At 59.1% G+C, this 27423-nt stretch overlaps 1 protein-coding gene across 3 annotated transcripts in view; it reads right to left on the reverse strand.

Annotated features, from left to right (window-relative positions):
• Positions 1-25064, reverse strand: part of Olfm1 (olfactomedin 1) — a 37093-nt gene extending 12029 nt beyond the window's left edge. Inside the window, exons 1-4 of one of the 3 annotated variants that reach the window (XM_076845114.2) lie at positions 24887-25064; positions 11671-11820; positions 7113-7268; positions 5033-5252 (exon numbers count right to left, since the gene is read on the reverse strand). In XM_076845114.2, coding sequence (XP_076701229.1) covers positions 5033-5252; positions 7113-7268; positions 11671-11820; positions 24887-24952 — 592 coding nt within the window. In that variant the 5' untranslated portion in view covers positions 24953-25064. Of the gene's footprint in view, positions 1-5032; positions 5253-5429; positions 5759-7112; positions 7269-11670; positions 11821-13685; positions 13943-24886 lie in introns of those variants that run through there. The other 2 variants (XM_076845113.2, XM_076845115.1) reach the window with 2 other exon arrangements.
• Positions 25065-27423: the final 2359 nt, after the last annotated feature.

A 27423-nucleotide genomic window follows, 5' to 3' on the forward strand; every position in this document is an offset into this window, starting at 1 on the left:
AAAGGCCTACAAGGACCAACCCCTCCCACAGACGGCCTCCGGCCCTCCCCGCCATCCTCCAGGCTCCTAAGAGAGCGTGCCCCCGTCCCCCCTCGTCCCACTAGTTCCCTGGAAGGAGAAGCCCACAGGGAGTCATGGCAGGGACCTCAGCACTTCCCACAGCTGCCACCCTGGTCCCCACCTGGATGCCAGCCCACCCAGCTTCTGGGGGGACCCAGACTGAAGCCTTGTCCCTAGAGACGGTCCCCTCCGACTCCATCCCACTGGCGCTGTGACCTAAGTGGCAACGGCCCACTTCTCACAGCTGCAGACAGGGGTGTCGGGGTCCCACCGCTCCGGTAAGGAGGCTCCCCACTCACCCCTCCCCAGCAGGAGGGGATGAGTGGCCTGGCCCGGGCCCTCCCAAGTCTCCTGCGTCACGGCCTCACGCAGGGAGGGCAGTGTGCTCCCCAGTGTGCTCCTGGGCAGGAACGGAGAGCAGCAGAGGGCCTTCGTGGGAATCAGAGCAGGGCACTGGCGGGGGCTTCCAGGGCACACCTGGCACTCAGCAAGGTCTCCGTCACGCCACTGCAAATGCAGACTGAGAACACGCAGAAAAGCGGCTTCGTGCTCAGACAAGTCCAGGTCAGGCAGCCTTGGACGGTCTGACCACGTCCTGCCCACCTGCCCACCGGGACCTCCTGGCCACCTGGGGGCGGGGGGGCTGGCAGCAGTCCAGGGGAAGGCCTGCTGCAGGGCCAGGGCTCCCTTCTCGGGCACCTAGCCTCTTCCACATGCTCACACGGCCCCTTGAAGCCATCCTTCAAATCTCAGCTGAGGCGGGCAGGGAGGCCCCTGGCCCGTGTGCCCTGTGCTCCAAGCTGGCTGCGGGCACAGCTCCCAGGGCCCCCCGGGGCTGCAGGCTGCCCGCCCTCCCTGAGTCAGGGAGCTATTTTTGGTTCTCTGTCCAGACTGGTTCTGCCAAGACCTCGGGACTGACAGGATCTAAAAAAGCCCATGGCAGAGCCTCGGCCAATCTTGGCACATTCAGTTCGGGAAAGTGTCCCTCTCCAGTCACGCGCGCCCAGGACACAGGGAGGGGGACGGGAGAGGGAGGGGAAGAGAGGGTGGCCTGCGGAGCTGGCACTGGTGGCTCAGGTTCTAAGCAAGCAGAACAGTGGGGGACAGCCCCTGGGCTGGGAGGGTCTCAGGAAGAGGGGTGACTGGTCAAGTGGGGAGCCTGAAGGAGCTGCTGGCCTGAGGGAGAAACCACGGCCTCCTGCTATTTCTGGGCAGAGGCCACAGTGGGAGCAGCCTGGACATCTCAGGCCACAGGCCCAGGGCAAAGTGCTACCCAGGTGTTCCAACCAGGACAGAGGGGTCTCTGGGCAGCCACAGGTGAAGAGCCAAGTGCCCCATGTGGTCAGCGCCTGGCCTCTACTCCCAGCTCCTGTCCCCCAAGGCCTGGGGAGTTACGCCAGAAGTTTGCAGAGCTGGGGGCTCAGACAAACCAACGTCCAAGATGCAGAAGAAACAAGCCCAGCGGTGGGCAGCCCTACCCAGGCCTCATGCTCAGACGGAGCCCAGAGGGAGCAGGAAAAGGGGTCACTGTGGCAGGGAAGTAGGGCCCTCAGGAGACCTCACAGCACAGGCCACCCTGAGGGCTTCCTGCAAGGAGCCAAAGGGGAGGCCTGGCCCTGCCAGGGTCCCACTGAGGCGGAGCCCCAGGGAGCACTTCAGGCTGGCTCCTTCCCTCCCTGTCCTAGGGCTTCCCCTTGGCTCTGCCCATCCCTGCCTGAATGCAGGTGGCCCTCCCCACGCCCTGCTACAGTTCATGATCCAGCCCCTCCAGACCCCAGGCAGGAGGCGAGGACACCCCACTGTCCAGTGGTCTTTCCTGGCCACTCAAGGGTGAGGAGCAAGCAGGAGCTTCGACTCCTTTCCCAGCAGGAAGAGCACAGAGCCCTGCCCTGGCCCTGCCTGGCCCTGCCCTGGCCCTGAGCCTGGCCCTGCCCTGGCCCCTGCCCTGGCCCTGCCCTGGCCCTGGCCCTACCCTGGCCCTGCCTGGCCCTGCCTGGTCCTGCCCTGGCCCTGGCCCTACCCTGGCCCTGCCTGGCCCTGCCCTGGCCCTGAGCCTGGCCCTGCCCTGGCCCTGGCCCTGGCCCTGAGCCTGGCCCTGCCCTGGCCCTGGCCCTGGCCCTTGCCCTGCCCTGGCCCTGCCCCGGGCCCTGCCCTGGCCCCTGCCCTGGCCCTGAGCCTGGCCCTGCCCTGGCTCTGCCCTGGCCCTGGCCCTACCCTGGCCCTGCCCTGGCCCTGCCCTGGCCCTGGCCCTGGCCCTGCCCCTCGCCCTGGCCCTGCCCCTGGCCCTGCCCCTGGGCCTGCCCTGGCTCTGCCCTGGCCCTGGCCCTGCTCTGGCCCTGCCCTGGCCCTGGCCCTGGCCCTGCCCCTGGCCCTGCCCTGGCCCCTGCCCTGGCCCTGAGCCTGGCCCTGCCCTGGCCCTGGCCCCCGAGCCTGTGCTCCCCCAGACTCCTCAACAGTATGCGGGTGGCCCAGCTCCTGGTGCCTCGTGAGAGTCTGAACCTGGGGCTGGCAGCCTTGGCTAAGATGGGCTCATCTTGGGCAAGAAAAGGGTGCCCAGTTGACCCTGAGAGTCAGGGCTTTCTCTTCATCCCCTAACAGAAAAGAAACTGCAAAACTGCATAAGCCCTTGGTGTCAGCGCTGGAATGTACCTGGGGGCAGCCCAAGATCAGCTCAATCCCTCGCTACAGAGAGGGCCACTGAGGCTGGCCTTGCAGCACGCAGCAGGCCCAGGTGAGTGACCACGTCTGAGGAGCCATGTCTCAGTGGCTCACAAAGCCTGTTGGCTTAGCTTGTTCAGCTATTGGGCTTTGGCTCTACGCTGGTCCAGGAGGATAGCCCAGGCCCTGGCTCAGGGAGAAGCTGGACCTCTGGACAGCGCTGCCTCTCTCCTGCCTGGGCATGAGATTTGCTCTAGGACAACACTGAGAACCAGCCTCCACTCCAGAGGAGGCCTGCAAGATGCTGTGCTCAGCCTCCAGGCTCAGGGATGAGTTTCAGACTCAAGTTTCTGGCTGGGCCCTTAGGACAAGCATGCAGTCTACTGAGGGGCGCCACTGGAGCCTCAGTCCTTGGTCTGCTTTTCTGTGTGTGGATGGTTCTGGGGCCAGGAGCCGTCAGCAACATTGGCTTGATGAAAAGGAGGCAGCAAAGATGATCTTATCAACAGGAGGACTTCTAGAGGTACAGGAGTCCTGCCTCCCCTGGGGACCAAGAAGGTCAGGCCTCGCACCAGAGGCAACAGGCACACCAAGGAGCCAGGGTGATGGGGTCAAGGGACACTGCCCGCCACTGAGCTGCAACCCACCCAGGAGCACCAGCAGTGGGAGCCGACTCCACCACACAGAGGCTGAGCCCCCAGCAACCAGCTGGCAAGCGTGGTCCTGCGGCCACTGCCTGGCGTAAGGCTATGGTAGTAGTAGGGTCCTGAGCTGGACAAAAGCTGGGGAGGGGGAGGAGCAGCTGCTCAACTTCTCTACATGTCAATCAGCCAATCACTGTCACCCATCTCTACCTCTCCATCCATCATTCTATCACCTGTCCATCCCTCCGTCCTTCCACCACCTATCAATCACCCATCTCCATCACTAACCTACCTACCAACCTACCTTCTTACCATCCTGTCCCACCACTGCCTCCTCTGAACCGGTGACATGAATGACATCTGAATTCTCACAGTGACCCCAGGGCCCAGGGACTACCTGGACCTTCCTACTACAGATGAGGAGGCAGCTGAAGTCCAAGATGGTCGATGCCAGGGAGGGTCACACAGCTGTCAAGGGGCACACACTGCTTTATGTGGCCTCGTCCTCGTGGGCTGCCCCACCCCCAGAGCCGGCGTTCACAGCTGGCCACCCAGCCCCTAGCCATGTCGACCGGCAGGTCTCTGTACCTGCGCAGCCCTTCAGCCTGAGGACAGCCATGTTAAGGACCCAAGGTCCTAAGACAGGGTGCTCTCGCCCAGCTACTGAGAATGGGCAGTCTGGCTGGACAAGAGGAGGGAATGCCCCCTCCAGGCCCTGGGCTTCCCACTCAAACCACTTCCCCTCTGTGCCTGGACTCTGGGCCTGGGGCAGAGGAGGTCTCCAGGTCCACCTGCCGTTCTCGGGGACAGAGAACTGCTTGTGGGGAAATGATTTTTTAAAACCCACAAAGCACCCACATCCGGGCCCTTCAGTAGGGGTGTTGGGAAGGAGGGAGGCTTGGTGCAAACTCAGGGCATGTGGGAGTGGGCTGGGCCCAACGATGCACGGACTGTGACATTTCAGACATGCACTGTCTCCCAGAATGTCTCTGGGAAGCTGTGGGGGAGACGGTCCCCACACCCATCCTGATGGTCTCAGGCCACCCGTGCCTGCCTCACTGGGATCTGGGCTCCACACCAAGACAGTGTTCCAGGGACCTGACACTGAGAGGCACCTGTCCTGGCGCTCCTCCCAGGCTGCTGAGTGGGACCTGCCTGCTGCCACTGGCACAGCTCCTGCGAGGCAGGTGACCCTTTCCATCCCAACTCAGCAGGACTGGCCATCTCCAGGGGCTTCATCAGCCCTCCCATGAACTGGAGGAATGGGAGACATGTTACCAGCCCTACTCAGCCTGCATGGGCACACACGTGTGCACACACACACACGCACACACACACACACACACCTGTCAGGGGACAGGTGGCACCTATGCCATCCTCTTCTCTTCCAGATGTGCAACTGAGTAGGGTCTGGAACTGGCCTTTCCCCAGCATGGACATGGTCAGTGCACTCAGGCAGGTGCTCCTACCCTCCCTGGCTGCTGTCTCTCCAGGTGGCGGGTGCTCCTACCCTCCCTGGCGCTGTCTCTCCAGGTGGCCCTGCCCAGGAGCCCTGACGCAGCCATGGCCTCGCTGTGGCCAGGCGGGCCGCCCTTCAGCACCACTGCCTAGGCCTGTGCGTGTGCGGAGGTGGGCTGAGCAGCGCCACACCCCGAGGGTGCCGGGCCTACCTAGTTTTTGCATGCATGCACGGAGCCTTTCTTCAAGATTGGACACTCTGCTCTGAAGTTCATCGTAGTCATAGGCGCCAATTTCCTCTTGCAGCTCGTTAAGCACTGACGTCAGATTCTGGACCTCCTCCTTAAACTGCAATACCAATTTGGCATCGGCCTTGTACTCTTCCAACACAGGTATCAAAGGCCTAAGTTCATCCATTTTCGTTTTTATTGCCTGCAAGGTTAAAATAAGCTGGGTTCAGTGCGATGCATGCAAGAACTGTAACACCCTGCTCGGCCCGGCTTCTCCCTGCGCGCGGAGCACCTGCACACGCCCGCTTAGTTATGTGCTTATTTATCCTGGCCCCGATGAGTTAGGAGAGCATATTAAACAATCCTCAGCACACCGACACATTTGGGAAAGGTCTTTATTTTCAGTTTAGAATGCAACATCTTAAGGTTACATGCTTTAAGTCACATACACAAAGTTCTTTTTTTTTTTTCTTTCCTTTTCAAAAAATGCATTGACAAGGGTTTCAAACTATCCATGAAATGCATCTAGAGTCGCATGCAAAGGAGGGTCCTGGTTGGATTCAAGGTTCCTTAGGGATATGGTGCTAAGATTGGAAAGAAACAGTAAAAATGCAGGGTGCCAAAAGCTCTCTGGCTCTTTCATGGTTACATGGGAGTGGACTGCTTCTTCAGTCACTGCGGCATTGAAAAAACTCTTTTAAGTTAGCCCTGCAAGCAAGAAAATGAAACACTGTTGAAAAGCTAGCTCACTAGCCTGCCTTAAACAGCCATTAAGAGACAAATACTTGCACCGTCACTTAAAAAAACCCACACTTGAATGCTGGGAACACAACTGCCCTAATAATGATTGAGATTCTCTCACGACAAGTTCTGCTGGGATTCCTCCATGCGGGGCAAGCAGTGTGAAAAGCAAGGGCTCACCTTTCCTCCCCCAGAGCTACAGTGCCCCCGATCTCAAACCCAGAGAGGTGGCTCGGGATTTCAGAACCCGCCAAGGTGAGCCACCTCGAGGCTGCCCATCTTTAAGGGAGTCCGCAGAACAGGGAAGAGGCATGCTGGCCCTTCAGGGAGAGACAAAGACTCTGTTTTTGATCAGAAAGTTCAAATCTCTCTCCAAGATAATGCAGGGGGACACATCAGGAAATAAGGACAAAATGTGCACCTGCATGGGACTCATTTCTCCTCCATGGGATAGGCCTGCTGTTATTTTATTTATAATATAGATTCATAACTTCATTAGCTTGCCATTTCGTCTCTCTAATGTATCGCTTTTAAAGGAGAATTAGCTCTAGCTTCATGCAGGGAGCACATCAAAGAGAACATTAGCATAAAGGACAGGAAGACAACCGGGCACATCAGCAATTTCCAGCCGAGGAGGGCTGCGTAATTTGACCTGTTCATTTACATCAGGGCTCCAGTCCTAATTGACACGCATGTATACCTTAATTAAGGTGGCATATGACTTCTCGATCTCGTCGGTGTGTATATATACATACTTGTACGTATGTATATATAATTTCGGGTCAAAGGAACTGCAGTTTCAGTGTCCGGAGTTACCTGGAGATGCGGGACACTTACCACGAGCTGAGACAGACGCTGGTCTTTTTTCCCTGTGTCTACAGTGTGCCTTGTCATAGCTAAATTAGGTCAGATATGAAAAAGTGCCCTGAGTGATCCCCGCTCAGGAACGGCTCCAATCAATTAAGCTAATCCGTGGCTAATGTGATTTACCTGCAACAGCTGTGGAGTGGCAAGGGCCAATAATGACATTCTTTCCCGGCTAATATGCCACTCAGCCATAGAGTTCAGGGTCTGGGACCCTGGCTTCCAAACCAGATTGACACAGGTTCCAGGGCCCATCTGTGCTCACGTGGCTGCTCAAGCCCACCCCTTCCAGGTGCCTGGCCAAACCAGGGCCAGGGCGGGCTGCCTCTGCTCTCTTAGCCTGCAGTGCTTTGCAAGGCAAACGCCAGGCCTGCCCCTCCAGGCCCCTCGCTATTTCCCTGGTGGCCAGGGCAAGCAAGTCCAGCTGAAGAGGGGCAGAGGAGGAGGGCGCACATACCTTGAACTGCCTAGCCAGGTGCTGCTTGTGACTCTCTTCCACCTGCTTGAACTTGGACTCCAGGCCTTTCATCTGGTTCTCCATCTTCTCCACATACTGCAAGTCTCTCTGAGTCCTCCTGTCCAAGACTTCGATGGACTGAGACATGTTCTGCACCTGTCAAGAGAGCAACAGGTTCAACAAGAGCTGCAGCATGGACCAGTGGATCTCATTGCCTGCTCTCCCACCATGCTGACCTTCCTCACGCAGCCACCACCCTGGGAGCCAGAGTGGCCCATGCATGCTTTACTAGCTAATCACCAGCATCAGCACTGTTAGGAACAGGAGCTCCCCTTCCAGCCAGGCTCTTACAACCAGGGACACAGGTCGGGGCGGGGAGCTGGCTGCTCACTGGTCCTAGCTGCAGGCACCAACTGTGTGCTGCTCATCTTTTTTGTGGGGTAGGGATCGTTTCGTTCTCCCTAGGTGGCGGGAGGGTATCCATCAGGCAGGCATAAACAGCAACAGAGATGAACAGCCTCATTGGGCTGCCCCGCCCCCAGGCATAAATCCCCTTCCTCTGAAATCTGGCTGAGGCTGCTGGCTAAGTGCAAAGGGGAGGAACCAGGGAGCCGTCGCTCTCCCGACTCCGCAAGAGCCTTCCCCCATCTCACCCACCATCCATCACACCCACAGTATCATAGGCAGATGACTGCTCGGCAAACACGCACATTCACAACACAGAGTCAGGAATCAATCACCCAGCAAATGAAGAATCGCTGTTTTACACCTCTACAGGCAGATCTGAATTGAGTCTAGCCTCGAGATGGGACTTTAATATTCAACAGGATTCCAGAGAGCTTAAAAGAAAAACAGTTTTAGTACAGCCACCTGCCAGCGCATCTCATTTCCAGGAAGCGGGCCTGTGTGCATATGCGCTGGGCGGTGGGGCCCCAGGACTGCCGCAGTGCTGTCGGGGTCTTTTCCTCAGAATCCATTCCAATTACCAATCACGACGGAGGAAGCCGCCTCCGTAACAGCAAATCTTCATTTCTGGTTTTTTCCTGAATTTGAAAATACTTTCCCTTCTAGGAACAGAACCATTTGGGTGTGAGGCTGAGCTCTGCCTGGTCGGGATCAGAATGGATGACGGTGGGGTTCCCCCGGCTGTAAATCCTCCCATGCCAGCAGATAAAGCCGAATTAAAAGAGCAAGGGAAGCTTTCTCAGTGGGAGGAAGACCAACACTGCTGCTCTCCACACCTAAAAATGCGTGAATTTTATGGCTCCTCATTTGAGAGTAACGTACACAAATTTGCTTTAAAATTTCAAGCTGGCAAGACGCCGTGTGGGGGTGACCTTGGCGCTCTCTTTGGGGGGCTGAAATACATTTGCTCTGACGCGGTCTCCCTGCTCCTCCTGGCCTGGACGTTGGTCACTCTGCATAACTTCTCCTTTCGGGAAGGTTGTGGATCTGGTTTTGTTCACTGGTTGGAGGTCCAGCCCAAGTGCCCCGCCCCCAGGGAGACGTCTGTCCCTGGCGAGCTAAGTCCACCGGGAACAGGCCACATGGAGACGATGCCTGCAGGCTCAAGTCGCACATCTGTCTGCTCTACCTTGTCAGTAAGAAACGCAAGGAGGGCAGGGCAGGGCCTCGCCCACATCTGTGACCCCAGAACAAGGGCCCAGTAGTACCCCAGTGCTAGGAGCCTGGAAGAATCAGGATGCAGGGACTGGAGGCGGGGCACGCGCTCCTCGGCCAGCGGAGGGCACATGGTGTGTAGGGAGGTGCCTGGCTCCCGCTGCCCATTGGCTTGGGCAAGAGGCTGGACAGTGCAGTGGGCTTTCTGTCCCCCAGAGGAGGAATGTGTTTGGCAGATTGTAAAATTTAGACTTTAAATTTAAAACAGATAATTTAAAGATGCCAAGCTACTCAGCTGCCTTAAAGCAAACTAAGCTCTTGTGCCCCGGATGCATGCTCTCTGGCCCAGGGCTCAGCTAGGATTCTGACAATGGAGCATGGTCACCTTGCCCGTCACCGCTCCCCCTCCAGCTCGCACATTCCCTGGGCAGTGCCCCTGCAGGCTCAAGGGCAGGAAGCCACCCTAAGCCCTAGCCAGGGTGGCAGCAGGTGCTAAGAAGAGGGGGAGGGGATGCCCCCGGCATGCCAAGGGTACACCTGGCCTCCTGAGCGTGACTGATTGCTACTGTTTATTGAACATCGTCCATGTTCCAGGCACTGGACAGAGCCTATTCATTATTCATCTCTTTTGAGCTTCCTCAAACCCCAGGAGGTGACGTATTCCAAATCTCATTTTACATACACAAAGACAAAGATTCAGAGAAGTTAAGCAACTCACGACTGTCACACAGGGAGCTAAGACTGAAGGACTGGGCTCCAAAGCCTCAGCTCTCAAACTCAGAGTGATGGCTCTTCAAAGAGAACACAGTCCCCACCCCTTGGCCCTGGCTGCCCAGGACCGTGGTAGGGCTCTCCAGGCATCCTGATGCCCACCCCACACAAGGACTTCAGGCCAGAGGAAATCAGACCATCCAAGGTGGGTCCCAGCACTCTGCCCCTCGGCCATCTCAGGTGGGTCTTAACACAAAGCCCAGCTGCAGAGACTTGGAACAAGCTGGAAGACACTCAGCTGTGCCCCAGCCCATGGGCAGGGCCCAGGACCTGGGGATGAAGCCTGTTCCCCTGCTTCTGCCTCTGAGGGTGGGGCCCTGTCTGACCTCGCCCCGCCCCTTGGCTGAGAGGAGAAGAGGAGGAAGAGAACTGCCCAGGCCAGGGCAGGAGGGAGCCCAGGAAGGGACCCGCCTTTGAATGAAGCTGAAGTGTGCACTTAGGAGCTGGGCCTCTTCCGACAAAGGCTCACAGCTGCCCGAAATAGAGCGCCTGCACACGTGAAATGGGGCTTTAAATTTTTAAGCAGTAACGCTGTGGCCTGCGCAGGAAGAAAGGAGAGCTCCGGGCCTCACTCCCAGGGGCTCACAGAGCTTTCTGGAACCCACTTCCCAGCTCTCCGCCCTGCCAGCAGGCATCTCCTCCCAGGGGCCCCAGCCCTGCCCCGCAGTCCCAGGCCCCCCAACACCCCGCCCCCCTCCTCCGGCTGAATAATTAAAGACACAGCTGGGCTCAGTCTAGTTGGTGTTAATAAACGCTCATGGAATCTGCTCAATGCATCTCACTTTAACTCTTGTCAAATGATTTACGGAGGTGGGTAAAGGTGGCAGGAAAATGCACTCCCTCAAGGTGAGTGTCTGCTGGCACTGAGCTGCTCTCACAACACACGGCGCCCTCTCCCTCCTAGAGGGCACTAGGGACAGGGACAGGCAGTGACTGGAGTCCTCAGAGCCCACAGAGCTAGGAAGACCCTGAGTCTCCATCTGCCCCCTTGGTGGGTGGGGAAACTGAGTTGAGGAAAGCGGCCCACTGTTCCTGGGAGGGAGGGTGCATGGGCACTGAGGGCAGAGGGCACAGTGGGGGAAGGCTGGCCCCCCTCCCCAGTGTGGAGGTGTCACACGTAGTGACCATTCTCAGAGCTCAGGGCCTGGGTCCCCGGCACAGAAGACCCCCTCCACAGACTTCTAACCCAGGCTGATGCTCGTTCTGGAAAGTCCAGACCCGATCTGCAGGGAAACTCGCGGCTTTCGTGTGTGTGTGTGTGTGTGTGTGTGTGTGTGTGTGTGTGTGTACATGTGTGTCCCACTCTCAAATTGGGGAAGGACGCCTGCCCTGTGGGTGTCACACAGAAACACCGCCTTTTCCTGGGGAGGGAGGAGGCTGGGCACAGAGGCCCGTTTTTCCTACTTTCCTTAGCAGCTTTGGGGAGGCCCAGCAGTGGGATCCCCGGGCAGCAGGAGCCTGCAGGAGAAGGCAGGCTCTGAGGAGAGGGGAGCTGAGCCAGCGTCGGGGGCGGCTGCCCTGCTAACTAGCTGTGGCTTGGGGCAAGTCTGTCCTCTGGGACCTGAATTTTCCCTTCTGGAAATGGAGGGAGAAATTTCACTAGCTCCACGTGACTCTTTGAAGCTTAAGTGAAATAATGGAGTCAAAATACACAAGCGGACCACACACTGCTGCTTCTGGGTGGGTACAAGGGTGACAATGAGCCTAGACCAGCCAGGTCTGACCACTCAAAGGCAGAGACCCCATCCTGTACAACTCACGGCCTGCATCCCTGGGCCCAAGGGAGCTGCCTGCTCAGAGGCAGCTGTTAAGCCGTCAGCAGTGGATAAGGAGCGTCACTCAGGGAGGCTGTGGGTGGAGGACCTTCATGCCCTCACCAAGCCCCCGTGCCACAGCACCTTCCTGCCGGCAGCCTGGGCAGGAAGCTCACGACTCCCCATGGACCAGGAAGCAGTGTACTCATCTCCCAATGTATTCACCTCCGCCCTTGGCGTCTCCATCATCCACCAGCTTATCCATCCATCCATCCATCCATCCATTCACAAATACTTTGAGTGGGGATGTGCCAGGAAAGGCCCGGGGTCCCTGCAGGCTGGCCAAGCCTTGGCTCCCCGAGGGCACACTGCACTCTTGTAGGTGCCCGCCCACTCCCACAGCAGGGACTCACCTTCTCCAGTAGCTGCCTCAGTTGTTTGGTGCGGGCGTCCCGTGAACACATGGTCTGCTGGGGGGCCACCACTGTGCAGATACATCTGCCCTCGCTGTCCTGGGCAGAGCTGTACACCTGCCAGCTCTCCTCGGGGTTGGTGGGCAACACCTGGGGGTGCAGGTGAGGCGAGAGAGCGGGGAGGACAGAAAGGGAGAAGGGTCAGGCAGGACAGGCGACAATGGAGGAGACTGTCCACAGCCCACCCCAGGGAAGAGCACCAAGGACCTGGCACAGGGAAAGGGGTCCTTAAGGACAGAGACCTGGGTTTCCCGCCAGGCTGCCCGGGGCTGAAGGAAGCCAAAGACACACGACTCTTCAAAGTTTTAAAATTCAAGTTCAACCCAGGGGATGCTTGGAGTTTTGACATCTGGCCCTACTGAGGCTCAGGGAAACGGGAGGGGCCATGGAACGTCGCCACACAAGGGCCTGCATGACTCACAGAAGTCAGATGCCCTCCCCTCCCTGTGGAGGGGCAGGCACAGCCAAGCCCTGGTCTGCCATTCCTGACACCTGGAGACAAGCACCCTGGGCGACAGCCGGGGTCCAGGAGGGTATCAGTACAGAGCCACCACAGCCCTGAGCCACAGCAGCTTCCTGCTGCCACCAGGGAAATGCTGAGCTCCCAACTCCATGCCGCTCCCACCCATGAGCCACGTGGTGGATGTCACCAAACTGATATGTTGTGCAAGGGTCACCCCACTTCAGTCCTGGGGTTTACCTAGAGACCACCGAAACACCAGATCTGTGCATGGCTGGTCTCACCTTGCAGCCCTGCTCAGTGATCTGACCTCCAGGTACCCAGGGCCCATAGCAGGCCCCAGACACCCCTGAACATTCATTCACCTGTGCCCTGCTGCTGGACCTGCAGCCACCCACTGTCTCCACAGACCCCCAGCACCCCAATCACCTCCCTGCTATTTTTAGATGAGAATGGGAGGGGAGCTGGGTGGGGAGAAGCAGGGTAGTGATATATTACACTTCATTCATGTCCAACCCCAGAGGCGGGAATAGTCATTATGGAGGAAAACACAGCAATTTTGAAACAGCAGGTGCAAGGGTCTCAGGTGGAGGTCACACCACAGAGACCTCTGGGAAGAGCACCGAGTCTTTGAAAGCAAAGCGGGAGTGGGAGAAAGACTCGTGTCCTTCACCTCTCCTTTCCACTTAGAGGAAACGTCCAGAGCTGGCCCCCTGGCCACACAGGCCCCTGTCTGGTGGGTGGCTCCGGCTCAGCCAGCTCCAGCCACCATGGAAGTCAGCCCGGCCCAGAAGGGCCAGGCCACTGCCCTCCCTCCTTGCTCCAGATGAGAAGGAGCTATTTCGGAGGCCAGCAGGCAGGAGTGAGCAGGCCTGGGGGCACACATCCCACAGCAAAGTCCCCGGGGCCTCGCCCAGCCCCACTGCACCCTCCTCCCAGAGGACCCCATGTAGCTTCCCAAGGGGATGAGGGGGGGAAGGTGCCCTGGGACTTTGGAAAGGAAGGAGAGGGCCCCCACGAGGGTAGCTCCCTGCACCCCCACCACGGCCCCAGTCCAGCTTTTACAAAGTAGGGCGGGCTGAGTCCCAGCCGGACAAGCCTGGACTGGGGTCTGGGACAAGCCTGGACTGGGGTCTGGCGTTGTCTCCACCCTTCACTTGCTGAGTGACCTTGGACAAGTCCCCAAGTCTCCAGTCCCAGTTTCTCGTGCTTTTCCATGAGGGGTTTTTATTAGTGAGGGAGCCTCCAGACTCGAAGCCCCTGGACAGGGTCCCCAGCTCCTTGGGGAAGGCAGCATCGCCCCTAGGGTTCAGGTGCGGATGGGAGCCGCAGCGCAGACGGGCGGGATCGGGACCCTGTCCTTGCCCCTGCGCCCGGTTCCCCGCCGCCTCCCCGGACGACGCGGTCCCGCGCGGCGCCCGCCCAGCCCGGGGCTCGGACGCAGGAGGAGGCTGGGGAGGGAAGGGGCCGCGAAGGCGGCTGCGGGCGCACTTACGCCGGTGCTGCGGTCGAGCGTCCCGCCGCTGGCTGCCGAGAGCTTGGTGGTGTTGAGGCCCACCAGCGAGGGCAGCGTCTGGGACATCCAGTTGGTGATCATGGCCATGGTGCTCAGCACAACCCCGATCTTGAGCAGCGGCACCGACATCGCGCCTCGAGTCGCCTCCTGCGCCCGCGCCGCGCCGGCGCCGGCTCCCGCGCCCGGGCAGCTTCAGGCGGCGGGCACCGCGGCGGGCAGGGGAGCCCGGCCGCGTCCCCGCGCCCCCTCCGCCCGCCGCCGCCCGCCCGCCGCCGCCGCCGCCCCGCGCGCCCCGGCCATCGCCGCGCCGCCCCGGGCGCCGGGAGGGTGTCCAACGCCTGCCCGCCGCGCGCTGCCCGCCCGCTGCCCGCTGCCCGCTGCCGGCGCGTCCCTCCGCGCTCCGCCGCCGAGAAGGGCCACCGGGCTCTGAGCGCCGCGCGGGCTGAGCGCGGGGGCCGCGGTCGGGAGGCGGGGACACGGCCGGGCGGCGGCCGACGCAATCTGCCCAGGAAATGGGTGGATTTTTCCTCTGCGCTCCGGCTCCCCGCCGCCCCCTGGCTGCTGGCAGCGAGGTTTACAAACCCCAGTCGGCCGAGGAGTTGGGGTGACCCGGGAGGACAGACGAAACTCCGCCCCCAAATCATAAAAAACCCGGAGGGGTGGTCATCGGCTGCCCGCTCCGCCCCGCCCTCTCGCGCACCCTCACCGCCTGCCTAGCCGCGGCAACGCCGCCGACCTGCTCTCCAGAGACTACTTTGGAGGCAAGGGTCGCTGCGGTTGGAGTGCGCCGCCCCTTCTGCAAGGGCCAGTCTTGGCAGGTGGCTGGAGAGTCTGGGCCGCCAGAACCCTAACCCAAGAGGGAGCTCCCCAACAGCAGGGGAGCGAGGCATGGGTGCACCGGGAAAGACCCTGCCAGGCAGCCCTGGAGCCCAGAGGCCTGGGGAGGAAAGGGCTTAACTGGCGATCCCTACCAGTGGCCTCCACCATGGGTTTCTGGCACGGTCGAGACTAGGAGGAGGCCTGTGTGCCCTGCTGCGGCCAGGAGCCGGTGCAGGCTAGTGTGCCCACAGTGGGAGCTGCTGTAGATTTGGAGCTGAGGCACCTGAGGAGTTAAAAGGACACACCCATGACTAGGAGTGTAGGTGTGGAAGAAACCCGTGCCTGCAGCTGCGGGGCCTGGGGTCCCTCCCAGGAGCCTGCAAGCCCTGGAGCCTGGGCTCCCGGGCAGGGCAGGCTGGCACAAGCTACCTTCTCTTCCCAGCCCTCTGCAGCGTCCAGGACACATGTAAGTCTCATCAGAAGCGGCCTGCCTGGGTCAAACACCATAATAGGGCTTTTGAATGTGCAGCAGGCTTCTAATCTGAGAGGAAAGCTCCTTCCTTCAGGCACTCCATTAAGCTTTCCTGGCCATTCGGGAAGGAAAGAATCCCCCAGATCACTCGCTACACTCCTTTCTGCCTGGGTGAGAGTTAATCTCCTTTCCAAGATGGGGATTTGAATGAGGGCAGCAGGGACAGAAGGAGTCTCTTCCCGGGTGGCTGTCTGAAAGGGACACAGCACCTTCTTGGGGCTTTTCTCTCTTGTTGCTCAGTACTGGTTTGAAGAGAGGACTTCAGCAACAGCCAAGGCTATCCTGGCCTGAGCACTGGGTGTGCAGCCTGCTGGCCAAAGAAGTCCCTCTGATTTGTTTTTCTGGTTAATGCATGGCACTGGTGGCTGCAGGCCAGGTTGGGTGCCAGCAAGTTCTAACTGTTGGAGAGGGGCGCCATCTCCTAGTGCAAGCTGGTACTGCAGGCTCTGCTCAGAACCAGGAGAGTCCAAGTCACACCAAGTCACACCCAACTGGCCTGCTGGAGTGCACTGATGCCCCGCCCCCTCCTCTTGCCAAGCATATTTGACACAGATTCAGAGCCACAAGCCACATCTGCGCAAATCACTCACGTGGCTTTCCACTACAGAAGAACAAGGGCCACTTACTGTGTTGGAACAGCTTCTAACAGCCAGGCCAATCCAGGAAACTCTCAGGTCACCTCAGAAGCCACAGACATTTATACCAACCAAGAGCAAGCTACGAGGACACGTGCTGTAGACCTGGACGGAGCAACACAGAGCCGGCGGGCAGGGCCTGGCGCTTTCCACACCAGGCCCTGGACACCTTCCCTGCCACCTAACATGCAGATGTTCTGCTGCAAGAGCTCTCTCAGATTGTCCCCTCTGTGTGCAGACCGTGGACCCTGATGGCCTGGGCTCTTGTGAGCCCGGTTCTGCCAGTGACTGGCTGTGAGTCAGTGGCTGGCATCTGCAACATGGGTTTAAAAACCGCAGCATTCCTCTGTGAGGCAGTGTTAGTGCAGAAAGGAGCCTGGAGCCCAATGAAGGTGACAGTTGTTGTCACCCACATTGCAGAAGACAAGATAGGGTCAGAGAGGACCTCTGTCCAGTGACTCGAGCTTAAGCAGGGTGCAGAGCAGGGATTAAAAGTGAGGGGTGGTGCCCCCAGGAACCTGTCAACTCCCTCGAGAGCTGCTGTCAGCTAAAGGCTGCCAGGAGGTGCTGCTGGAATGGGTGTATAACTGAATATGAAAGTGACCACCCCAACACCCTAGAGCTCCACCCCTAGACTGGCATCACCATCCCCATCTCCTGATTTTGAAGAACTCCTGGCTTGTTTTTTGTCAGCTGTGTCCCACTGGGCCTTACCATTGGAACTCTAAGTTAGAAGAGCACGTAACCAGGCAGGCCTCTGTGCTAGGGAGTCTGGGTAGTTACCACCAGGAACCAAGGGCAGCCCTCAGTGCCATGGGGCAGGGACTTTCTCTAACTCTCTTGGGGCAGGCATTTGGGGGGTGGCCTGGAGATTTGAACCTCAATCATTTCTCCTGCCCTTACTGTCATGTTGGGGACACAAAGGGCACAGGGCTCCCCAAAGCTTGGCTGAGCGTTCTTCTGAAATGCAATTCAGGTGACTCACCCTGAGCTTGCCACTGGGAGCTGGGCCTTGGAATTCCTAAGAACGAAGCTGATCCAGGAGGTGGAAGGATCCGAGAGCTCTGGGAAGCAAAGCTGTCCCTCTCCCTCTCTGAGGACTTTCAACTCAGGCACCCTCTCTGCACCGTTGGTCTTTTGACAGAGAACTGAGCAGGTACCTAGTTCTCATCCCCCATGGAAAAAGTGAATAGGATGGTGTGCAGGGGACACAGTGCTGGCCTTCCCACTGCACCTGCACCTGACCTGCTCTCACTGTACCCCACCTGCTCTCACTGCACCCCAGGCCCCACCTAATCTTACCTGCACCTTGCCTGCTGTCACCTGTACCCACCTGCTATCACCTGTACCCCACTTGATGTCACCTGCACCCCACCTGCTCTAATGACCTAGGCGATTCACATAAGTCACTCCCAACTCTTCCAATTCCAAACCTGTCCTGTCCAGCGCCTTTATCTGTGATTTCTGCAGGGGTGATCACTGCTTTTGTGAGAGTAACTGGGAACAGTGGAGTGAAGGTAACAGATTTAGGCAGCTGCACATAATTTGCAAAGGTGAGCCTGGGATTGTTGAGGAGCAGAGGCATTTGCACTAAAGGGACAAGGGAGTCAGCCAACGCTGAATACTCCTAGAGGGGTCAAACCCATTTTCCACATGACTTCCCTTGAAGTAAGGGCTTGCTTCCACTGCAGCTGAGTAGTCACAATACTGGTGCAGCAGGGGCCAAGCCCAGACCACACTGGGCATTTGCCATGCATGATGCCACCTGACCCTTGCAGCAGCCCCCAGGGCTGAGCCACTGTGGACTCTACTGCACAGAGGAGGAGTTTGAGCTTAGAGAGACAAGACCCATCCAAGGCCATGTCTCAGGGCAGAGCAGACAGGGCAGCAGCCTGACTCTCAGACGCCGCCGCAGTGAGGCTGAGTCCCAGGGGTGGCAGGACCTGCACAATTCCAGGCGCCCAGCGGTGACCACAAGGCACTCAACCAGAGCACTCCTTGGCTCTTGCCCACTATGCCAGGGCTTCACAGCCTTGACCTTGGCATGAATCCAGCAGCACACTTGAAAACAAGAATACCACTCTCCCAAATCCCTGGGACGTGCATCCCCAAGAGTGAGCGCTGGAACCAAGCTGGGCGCAGCACCCTGCTGGGGCAGGCACACCTGGCCTGTTGATCACCTCGTGAGGCCCCACACAGCCATGCGGGGCAAACCTGGTCACAACCACCTCACAGTCAGAAAACCGAGGTCCAGACGAGAATCTGCACAGGTCCCAGGGCCAGAGGTGGCTGCTCTGAGAGGAGCAGGCATGTGGCCACCCCTCCTGGCACAGGGACACCCCCAGTGAACAAAAGATGGATGCCCCTTGCTGTTTAAAATATGCTTATTCTTCTCAGGCCATCTACAAACAGCTTGAGGGGAGCAAGGAGAGAGGGAGTGAGAGGGAAGGGGAAAGGAGGGGGCCCCGGCTGACCCATGCTGTCTCGGAGTCGGTCTTCCCCATCGATGCCCGATGGGCCACGTTTCTGGGCCTGTCAGCCTCTGTCCCTGTAGGGCTTCCTGCCACACCGGCCCCGGGCACGCTGTCCCCCCCTCCAGCACGATCCATGCTGCTCTCTAAAGGTTGCCTCTGACAGGCCAAGCGCAGACGTGTGTTCCACACTGTGTTCCACCAGCTGCCCAACAGAAATGGGTCCAATCCTGGGAGTGGCTTTGAAGAGCACGCGTGAGGTGACTCAGTAGCCACATCACCCTCTGGGCTGCACTGTGTTTTCCAGGGCCTACAAATGTTCCCGTTTCCTACTTCCCAGGTGACAGAACTCACCATCACTAATTGAGAAGTAATGATCCAGGCCTGAATCAAAAGCTGATATCATCATAAAGATACCGAGAGCCAGTGTGTGGGCCAGCTGGGTGTGTAAGAATCACCCGGGAAGGCCACACTCGCTTAGAGCGGAGGACCCCGGAGCTGCCAGGCTCCGGAGACTAGACCTCTGCCCCCGAGGACACCTGCTTTCCCAGCCTGGTCTCCCAGGGAGCACACGCTCCGCCCTTGTGTTCAGGGCCCTTCTCTGCTGGGCAACGTCCTCAGCAACCTCTACCAACGACAGACGCTACCCGTGGGGAAACCTGGTTCTCGAATCCCTGGCATTGCTTATGGAATAGGGGACCCCTGACCCAATCCAGGCTCTCTCCCTGCTGGCCTGGAATAACAGGAGCGGGTGCAGAGGCCAGGTGGCCCCAGGAACAGGAGGAGGGAGGGGCGTGGGCACTTAAAATCTGAAAGCAGAATCAGTGGCAAAGGGCAGTTCCCTCCTTTTCTTTGAGTCCTGCCCTGCTGCCTGAATTGAGCAGCGTGGGGAGCCTTCAGTGACTTCCACCATGATGCACCTATCCTTTCTTCAACCCTCTGACACCAAAGCATCAGCTTGAGCGGAGGCACCTTCTTTTCAGACCCAGCTGTGCGGGCGTGTGTGTACTAGGGATCTCTCTGTCCTCGAGGGTAGCGTGTACCCACACTCAAAGTGCTGTCAGGACAGAACCGATGCAGGTAGCCATCTGCACCGTGGGCCCTGGTCACTGCCATCTGAACATGGACACCTTTCTGTCTCCTGCCTCAGATGCTTCAGCCTCGACTCTTTGCAGATTTTAAATGGCACTGAACTGTAACAAGGAGCAGGCCAAATCGGGGATCAAAGTACACAGAACAAGCAGGTAGTTAAGCCTACATCTGCACACACCTCTTGAGACACTGTCACTGTCACCAGCTGTCAGCTGGACAGCGGTCTAGAGCTTTAACTTGGGTGCAGAAGACCCCTACATGAAAAGCCACGACCAGGCTCAGGTCACAGGCGCACAGTGTGACACCTCTTCACTGCAGTCAGGCCAACTTCCCTGGCATGTGGGAATTGTGACAGATACAGCAAATGGCGTGACCAGGACACCCGATGCGTCAGCCCCCTGAGAGATCCAGCAGAAGGCTCTGTGCACGCAGTCTGCCTGTGCCTACTTGTGACTTCTCGGGTCTCAAGTCACCCAGAACATGCTAGGACAGTCTAGGCACCGGGACCCGCCATGTGACCCCTCGCTCCTCGCCTGAGAGCTGAAGGTGAAGACCTGAGCATGCCCCAGAGGCCCCTCCTCTTCCAGGTGTGGCCATTGGTCCTTGGTGGGGGTGACAAAGCTAGGACCTAGGCCTCTGATAGCCACCAGTGAAACTCCTTCCCTGCCCTGCTGTCCCTTGTTTGGAAGCCAGTTCCGGGCAGCAGCAGGCAGAGCACTGGCCACATCAGAGAAACCCAGCTCCACACGGCCCCTGACAAGCCAACGTGACCCAGTGCCTTCCAGGCACCCCTCTTGCCGACGCTGGGCGCCACTGGGCTGCTTTCTCTAGGTTCATTCTCTGTCTTAACGAGTCTGGGCCCAGGTGTCTGTGGAGTCAGAGCCGCGGCTGCAGGGGCGTCACTGGACAGGTTGCCCCCCCCCCCACATCAGCGCCCTGGTTTCAGCGAGGGCCAGCTGGGTCTCTGGGGCTGTAGCTGTGAGGGGCGACAGGGCCTCTGTCACGGGCTCTGCCATGGCGACACTCACGGGCTCTGCTCCAGTGCCTTAAGCTCCTGGGGAGCTTCTACACGTGAAACAATCTGGGAAAAACAGAGGTGCCACTTCACCTCTTATCTTCCCCTCCTGCACCCGGCTGCCTGCAAGGCCGTCAAGACCGCCCTGGTCACAGAGGCCACTTGCTGCCTGAGTGACCCCTTGGCTGCTGGTTTGGGTGGGAGCAACACCCTCAGCACAGCTTTCAGGGCTGAAAACTGCTCCCCTTCCCATCCACCCAGCCTGCAGCTGCCACGTATCTAATTCAGTTTAGCTAGTAATTAGTTTTGTGTTCCTTTCCACGGTGATGTTAATACTGATTACAGGGCCTGATAACTTTAGTAATAAATACAACCCAAGGCAGAAAATTACCTTGCTTTTGATTGGGGAAGGCTGAAGTCAGGGAAATGAGAAGCAAATTGCTTTAGGAGATGAAGTGGCTGCCTTGTGTGCAGGATTTACAGCCAAGGTCCCTCTGGTGTCCCGGACCTCCCCACCAGAGGCAGGCCTGGGATCTAAGTCTCCAGTCCCCTGGACCAAGCGTTGCCAGCCCCCGAGGCAGAGGCCAACCCCAGCTCAGAGAATGGGTATGTTCAAAGGATCCTAAAACAACAGGAGTAGGAAAAGGTCCCATTCTGCCCAAGTCCCTCCTCCGGACCCCGGCACCCCCCTCAGCAGATGCTCCACCCCAGCACGTTCTGCGCAGGGAAGGTCTAGAAGCTGTGGGAAAAGGAGGGGTTGGCAGGTGGGCGGGGCGCCTACAGGACCCCCAGCAGAGACTTGGGCTGGTCACAATATGCAGCTGCATTTGTTCAGGGGGTGGGTTGAGAGGTCTTCTTCTCAGGAACGGGGTACGTGTGGGGATGAGAGAGGAGACTCAGAGCAATGGCCCTCACTGGGATCTGAGAGGCGAAGTCAGCGTCGCCTCCTGTCTCTTGCCCCGTCGATGCGGCTCCCCAAGCAGAGGCCAGGGCTGGCCCACAGCCCCACACAGGCCCCTCAGTGGCAAACAGCTGACAAAACTCCACAACCAGGCATACAGCAGTCACTCAATAAAGCCCGAAGGCAAACCACAACCACAGCAACAGCTGGCACTCAGAGATGCTCAACGTGCAACTCCAGCCTGGCCCTCACTGGGGCATCGGCACAGTGCCCAGCTGGGGTGCCACTCCCTGTAAGACCGCCCAACCCTCGACCCCACGGTGGCCAAGCGCTGTCCAAGAGTGGAGGTTTGGGGGCCCTTCCTTCTGCATCGGAGCCTATCAGCAGTCCCAGCTTGCCCTCCTGCTGTCTCCCCGTCTTCCTGCTTGGGGCTCTCGTGGGCCCAGATGCAACGTCAGAATCCAGCTTGGACGGCCACCCTTTTCCAGCTACCACAACAGAGCTCACTCCCCACTCCCAACCTGAGCACCGGGCGCAGACAGCTCTTAATCCAGTGATACAGCAGAGCCTTGGTCTTCCCACAAAGTGTGTCGCCCCCGATGCCAGATGGCCAGGGTCTGGAGTCACTCAGTACTGGGAGCTCAGATGTGACAGGGGTAAGTCCAACCAGTTGGTCGTCACAGGGTGCTTGTTCCAGGAAAGGGTGAGGGAGCAGATGCAAGAGTGGGCTTGGGGGCCTGTGGTGAGGAGGCATCTTACAGAGCCCTCCAGCTAACCCTCTTTGTTTTAAGGAGTTGGGAGTTGAGGCTCAGCGGGGTTAAGAGCCTATCACAAGGTCACCCACAGTCCTGGTGGGTCTGGGGCAAGAAAAAGAGGCCTGGGCTCAAGGTCAAGGCTACTTCCCAGCCCCTCCCGCAGCAGCACTCAGAGGGCCCCTGCCTCTCTCAAGGGAAATCTGGGGCAGGCTGCAGGGAGGCCTGGAGTTTAGGGAGCCCCAGCCCTACCGCACCTCCCCAGGACTGAGAGATCAGCTCCTCAGCACCCCGCTAGAGGCTCGCTGTGCGTCACTTCACACTGCTTCCCAAGGACTGTGAAACACCAGCCTTTTATCGAAAATCACAGAACAAGACCACGTCAAATGTCCTTCTGTCTAAAGACAAAGTTCACGTGGATCCACTGTTTTGCATGTAGTAGGCTGTCGATCAATAGCTGGCATCTGATTGAATGGCTCATCGCAAGTGAGCTGTAAGGAGAACAGATGGCCCAGCCACGTGCTCCACTCCCCAAACCTGTCTGCCCAAATCCTGCAACCCTAATTAGGTGCAGGTAGGATCTATACATCCCTGACTCGTTGCCATCCCAACATGTGCCAGTCCATAAACTCAGCTGCCCTGGAATTGTGAGTCCATGTCTCCCAGGGGGACTGAAAAGCAAGGTGCAGCTATGGGGGCACTGGCCCTGCAATGGAGCGAGAGATAGACGCCCTTCCTGGAGCCCAGAGGGGTGGTTCACGCACACATAGATGTGCAGGCACTGCTTGAACACTTTGGGACCCAGAAGGGAAGATTCCTGGGTAGATTCCCAAGAGGCTCAGATTCCATGCAGCCCAGCCCAGGTCCACACCCATCCCCCATACAGGCTCCACCTTAGAGGTCACTCACTGCTAAGGCTGAGGCCCACCTGTCCCACCCCTGTGGGGCCCTGGGAGGCCCAGCAGCTGCCCTGCCAGCCATTCACCTCTTCATAGACTCCCGGAGCTTGGAGGGGTTTGGCTACTAGGTTTTGCTCTAAAATCCCCCCACAACAAGAGATAAGATAGAGATGAGATGTCCAGGGCAAGACTCTAAAAGCGGGACTCAGAGGAGGGAGGGAAGTCAGGGCTTCAGCTAGAGGCAGGGAGGTGCCTCCAGCTGAGCTGAGGGACGCGTTCCCCAGAGAGATCAGCTCAGCCTCCAAGAGGAACCTCCCAGGCAGAGAAAAAAATCCTTTCCTTTTCAGAGGCAGAGGCTGTGGGCCCCGGGAGCTGACCTTGGTCCTGAAGGTAGTCAGCTAGTGTCTGCCTGGAGAGCTCTGTGTGCCCTGCTGGCTGAGGATCAGCACCCAGCACCCAGCACCCAGCACCAGCACTGTCCGTGTGGACAGGCAAAGGCTTCCCCACTGAGACAAAGCTTCTGACTGAAGTTGAACCAAAACTTTCTCCCCAGAACACGGGATCTTTTAAATGACGACGAGGAGAACTTAGGAAGGAGGGCCTGTGGTCTGGCACTGGAGACGCAGGGTGCCTGGAAGTAGGAGGGCCCTGAAGGCTTGGAGGGCTCCTGGGGGCACCCCCTCCAGGCCACCCAGGACCAGCAGTTTCTTTGCCAAGATGTGCAATAAGGTCCAGGTGCAGCTTTCTGTCGGGCAGTCTGCTGCTAATGGGGACCTTCGAGGCTCTCTTTCACATGTGTGCTCTGTGCACGCGTGTCTGTGGGTGTGTGTGCTTACATGCATGAGTCCAACACCCCTTGCCAGGCCTTCTCCAGTGGCTGAGAAAACTTCTCTCCCAGAGCCATGCGGAACCTCTCCAGGGCAACTGGCTGATTGCCTGGGCAGCACCCGAGGAGGGGGCACAGGGGGTAAGTGGGACCACAAAACCCCACTGTTAGTTGGGGTTGGACTGTGCTTCCTGGGCAGAGTCAGGGAGCTAGCAAGGGCTTCCAGGCAAACAAGGAGAGCCTGTTCCAGAGTCTTCTCTCTGAGGTCTCCTCCAGCGCGCCTGCCCACCCTTCTCTCCTTTGTTTGCTCTTTTATCCTGAGACAAGGCAAGACAGGGAGGGTCTGGCTGGGGTTGGGGTCAAGGGGCCAGCTTCCTTCCACTTGGACTTGAGACTCCCTAGAGCCAGTCTCTTGCTCACGGAGCAGCACAGTGGCACCAGGGAAAGGGCATTTTAATGTCACTCCCCAGCAGCCCCGAAGCTGGCAGGCTCTGGGAGCACCCTGGTGCCAAAGCAGCCCTCCCAGCAGAGAGCTCGCCGACAGCGCTTCTCTTCCTCCCGGACCTGCCACTCCGAGATGCATTTTTAAAATGGAGAATACCAAGCCCGGACACGCTCTACTGGTACATTGTTCAGGGGATGCCAAGCCTAGCTGGCAAAGCCCAGGGTCCCCTCACGCATTCGGGTGTCACTCTGCACCTCTTGCCGCTTGTGTGGCCACAGCCCCCCAAGCCCTGCACACAAAGCCGACAATGCACCCCAGCGCTGGCTGCCCTCCCAGGGTTCTGGGGTGTCCTTTTGGGGGTGTGGGGAGCCTTATGCCCAAAGGAAGGGATGGGCCACCAGAGGGGTGTGTGTTGGGGGGGCAGGAGTTAGGTCCCTGTGCCTCTGAGAAAGCCTGGGGCTTAGCTATAGGGCGCACCCTTTCCCCCCCAGATGACAGCAGCAGCAAACAGCCCCCAGGCCGCCCTTTGAACTTCTCAGCGGGAGTGGGGGCGGGGAGTCCTGGGAAAGGGGACAGCTCTGCACCCCGCTGGGCCAGGCTGGGGGACGGGTCTCCTCGGCTTGCGCCCCTCCCTCGCCCCAGGTCCACCCAGGCCTCTGGACCCCCTTCCCTGGCCCCGGAGCTCGGCACCGGGCAGGGGGCGCAGGGCGGGCAGAGCGGCTCCCCGACTTTGCGGGGCTCCGCGGGCCGCGCGGGGCGCCTGGCGGGGAAAGATGGCGTTGGCTGCACGTACTTGGGTGAGTTCGGTGCCCATCAGGATGAGGAAGAGGAGGCCGAGGAGCTTCCGGGCCGGTTGCATGTCTCGCGGCCACCTCCGACGTCCTGGCGTGCGGGCCTGGGTGCTGCCGGCCGGCGGCTGCGTGGACGCGGACGCGCTCCCGGCTCGGGCCGCGGCGGGCTCGGCGGCGCCTGCTCAGCACCCGGGGCGGGCGGCGCGCGGGCTGTGCTGCGCGGAGCCTCCGCTCTGCATATTTATGGTCCCGGTTCCGGCGCGGCTGCCGCGGGGCAGGGCTGGGCGGCTGGGCGGGGGCTGCGCCCTCCTCTCCCGCGGCTGACGGCTCGGAGCCCGCCCGGCGGGGAGGCGCCCTGCGCAGCTCGGAGGCGCGCTCGGGCGGCGGGTGCCAAAAGTTTGCTCGCGGAGGGCGGGGGCGGCGCAGGGGGACCCGCGCCTCGCTCGCGCGGGAGGAGGGAGGGCGGCGGCCGGCGGGGAAGAAGGCTGGGACAGGATGTGACATCAAAAAGGCGGGGGAAATTGAACTGGGGCAGATAATTCCATCCCAGCGGCCCCGAGCCAAGGGGGCTCCCGGACCCCGGGCCGGGTCGGAGGTGTGCCCAGCTGGGGACCGCGCCCCAGGACGCGGCGAGTGGAACGGCGGGTGGGGAGGGGAATCTCAGCGGGGGCGGGACTGGTTTGGGGGCGAGGACCTGGGATGGAAAGGATTGACGACTCCTGCAGCCGAACAGGTCCTTAGAGGTGACCACTGAAAGGGCTAAACCGAGGCTCGGAGTCAGGAAGGCTGTGGCCAGGAGCCTCCCTTTAGTTAGAGCCAGGTCATCGCACATGCAGGCCTTCTCCCTGTCGCCGTGGAATGGTCCGCAAGGAGCCCAGGGGGAAGCGGGCATTAGGTGCTGGGGTTCCATCCCAGGACGGGTTGTTCTGGTGTGGTGGTGTGTGCTGGGGGACAGCACAGGCCTGCGAGGGTTCTGCACTTGGCTGGGGTTGTGACAGTTGGGCCTGCCCCAGATGAGCTCTCCCACGGGGCTGGCATCTTCCAGAGCCCCCTGGGCCCAGCCTGTCTTTGTACCCGGAGAGCAGAACCTCTGCAGGTGGAGATACCCCTCCCCGCCTCCAGATCGCTGGGCCCCTCCCTTCTCCGGTTCCTGGTACTCAAAGCCTAGACCACAGGCGCTTGGGTTGGGCCACATTTTCTATTCAAATTCTCCGTTTTGGAGAGGAGTCCTCAAGTGTCTCTGTTTCCTGAGAAATTAAGGTTATAGGAGTCATTTAGGTGCATCCCCCCCCCCGCCCCCACCACCACCACTCAGTTTTTTTAATCTTCAGTCTTTGGAAAGCAAACTGAACAAAGAAAACCTCTCACAGAAAGAGGCCCAGGCTCAACCTCCTCGGAAGCAGAGGGGCAGAGGATGGGGTCCAACCCTCTCCTGTTACAATCAGGGACACTGAAGCCTGTGGGTGCTTCTCTAGGCTCTTGGGGAGTTCCGAAGCCAGGTCTGGATGCCAGTTCCTGCTCTGGGCACCTGTATAGCTTGAGAAGATGGTGCAAGGGGCTTCCCTATCTGAGGGGCTTTGCCACAGGCGCTGTGTCCTCTGAGCCCCGGAAAGCATTCCACAGCCAGCCAAGGGAAACAAGAGGCTGGGCCTTTTGGTCAGGCAAGGGTGACACTTGGGGACAGGCCATCAGGTAGGGTGGCCCTGAATATCTGAGATGAGGTGGTGCTGAGGACACCAGGGGACTGGGGGAGTCCTTGCTCTCTGGCCCTCCTCTTACTTAATTCCTTAATTCCCTCTAATGGAGGGAAGTGCTCTGGGAGCCCCGGGGCCTACTGGCTTCCCTGTGAGTGTTGCAGGGCATCCAGGGGCTGGGGAGAGTTCTCCATTTGGACTGGAGGCTTGGTGTCTTGTCCTGACTCTTCCAGGTCCTGGTCCTCTGAGCCTGTCTCCCCACCTGTAGAAGGGAAAGAAAGATGTGGGTCCTGCAGGTCTCACCAGCTGTTAGAAAGATCAAATGAGGGGGGAGGTAAACATTGTATCCATTCAAAAGAACTCTGAGGAAGGATCTGAGTCCATTGAGAGCCCCCAGAACACATAGTGTTCCCATGAATCCTCCTGGGTGGCTGCCAGTGTCCACCCACTGCAGAGGAAGAGACAGAGGCCCAAAGGGATACACAAGATGCCAGTCAAGGAGCTAGGATGCGAACCCGGGTCTTGTCCCTGGGGGCCAGGGAGGGGGGCTGCATTGATTTCCTCAGATGGAGAGAGACAGTTTTATCATATGACCCAGAAATGTCACTTCTGCATGTAAACCCAAGGGAATTGAAAGCAGGGACTGGAATAGATATTTGCACATCATGTTCATAGCAGTGCTGTTCACAACAGCCAAGGGGTGGAAACACCCAAGTGTCCCGGAACATACAAATGGACAAAGAAAAAAAATGGTCTGTCCACATATTCATATCCAATGGAATGTCATTCAGCAGTGACAAGGAAGGGCACCCTGAGCACTGCCCCAGCAGGGCTGAACCTTGAGG

This window comes from Callospermophilus lateralis, chromosome 2 (assembly GCF_048772815.1).
Source record: "Callospermophilus lateralis isolate mCalLat2 chromosome 2, mCalLat2.hap1, whole genome shotgun sequence".
Lineage (NCBI taxonomy): Eukaryota > Metazoa > Chordata > Mammalia > Rodentia > Sciuridae > Callospermophilus > Callospermophilus lateralis.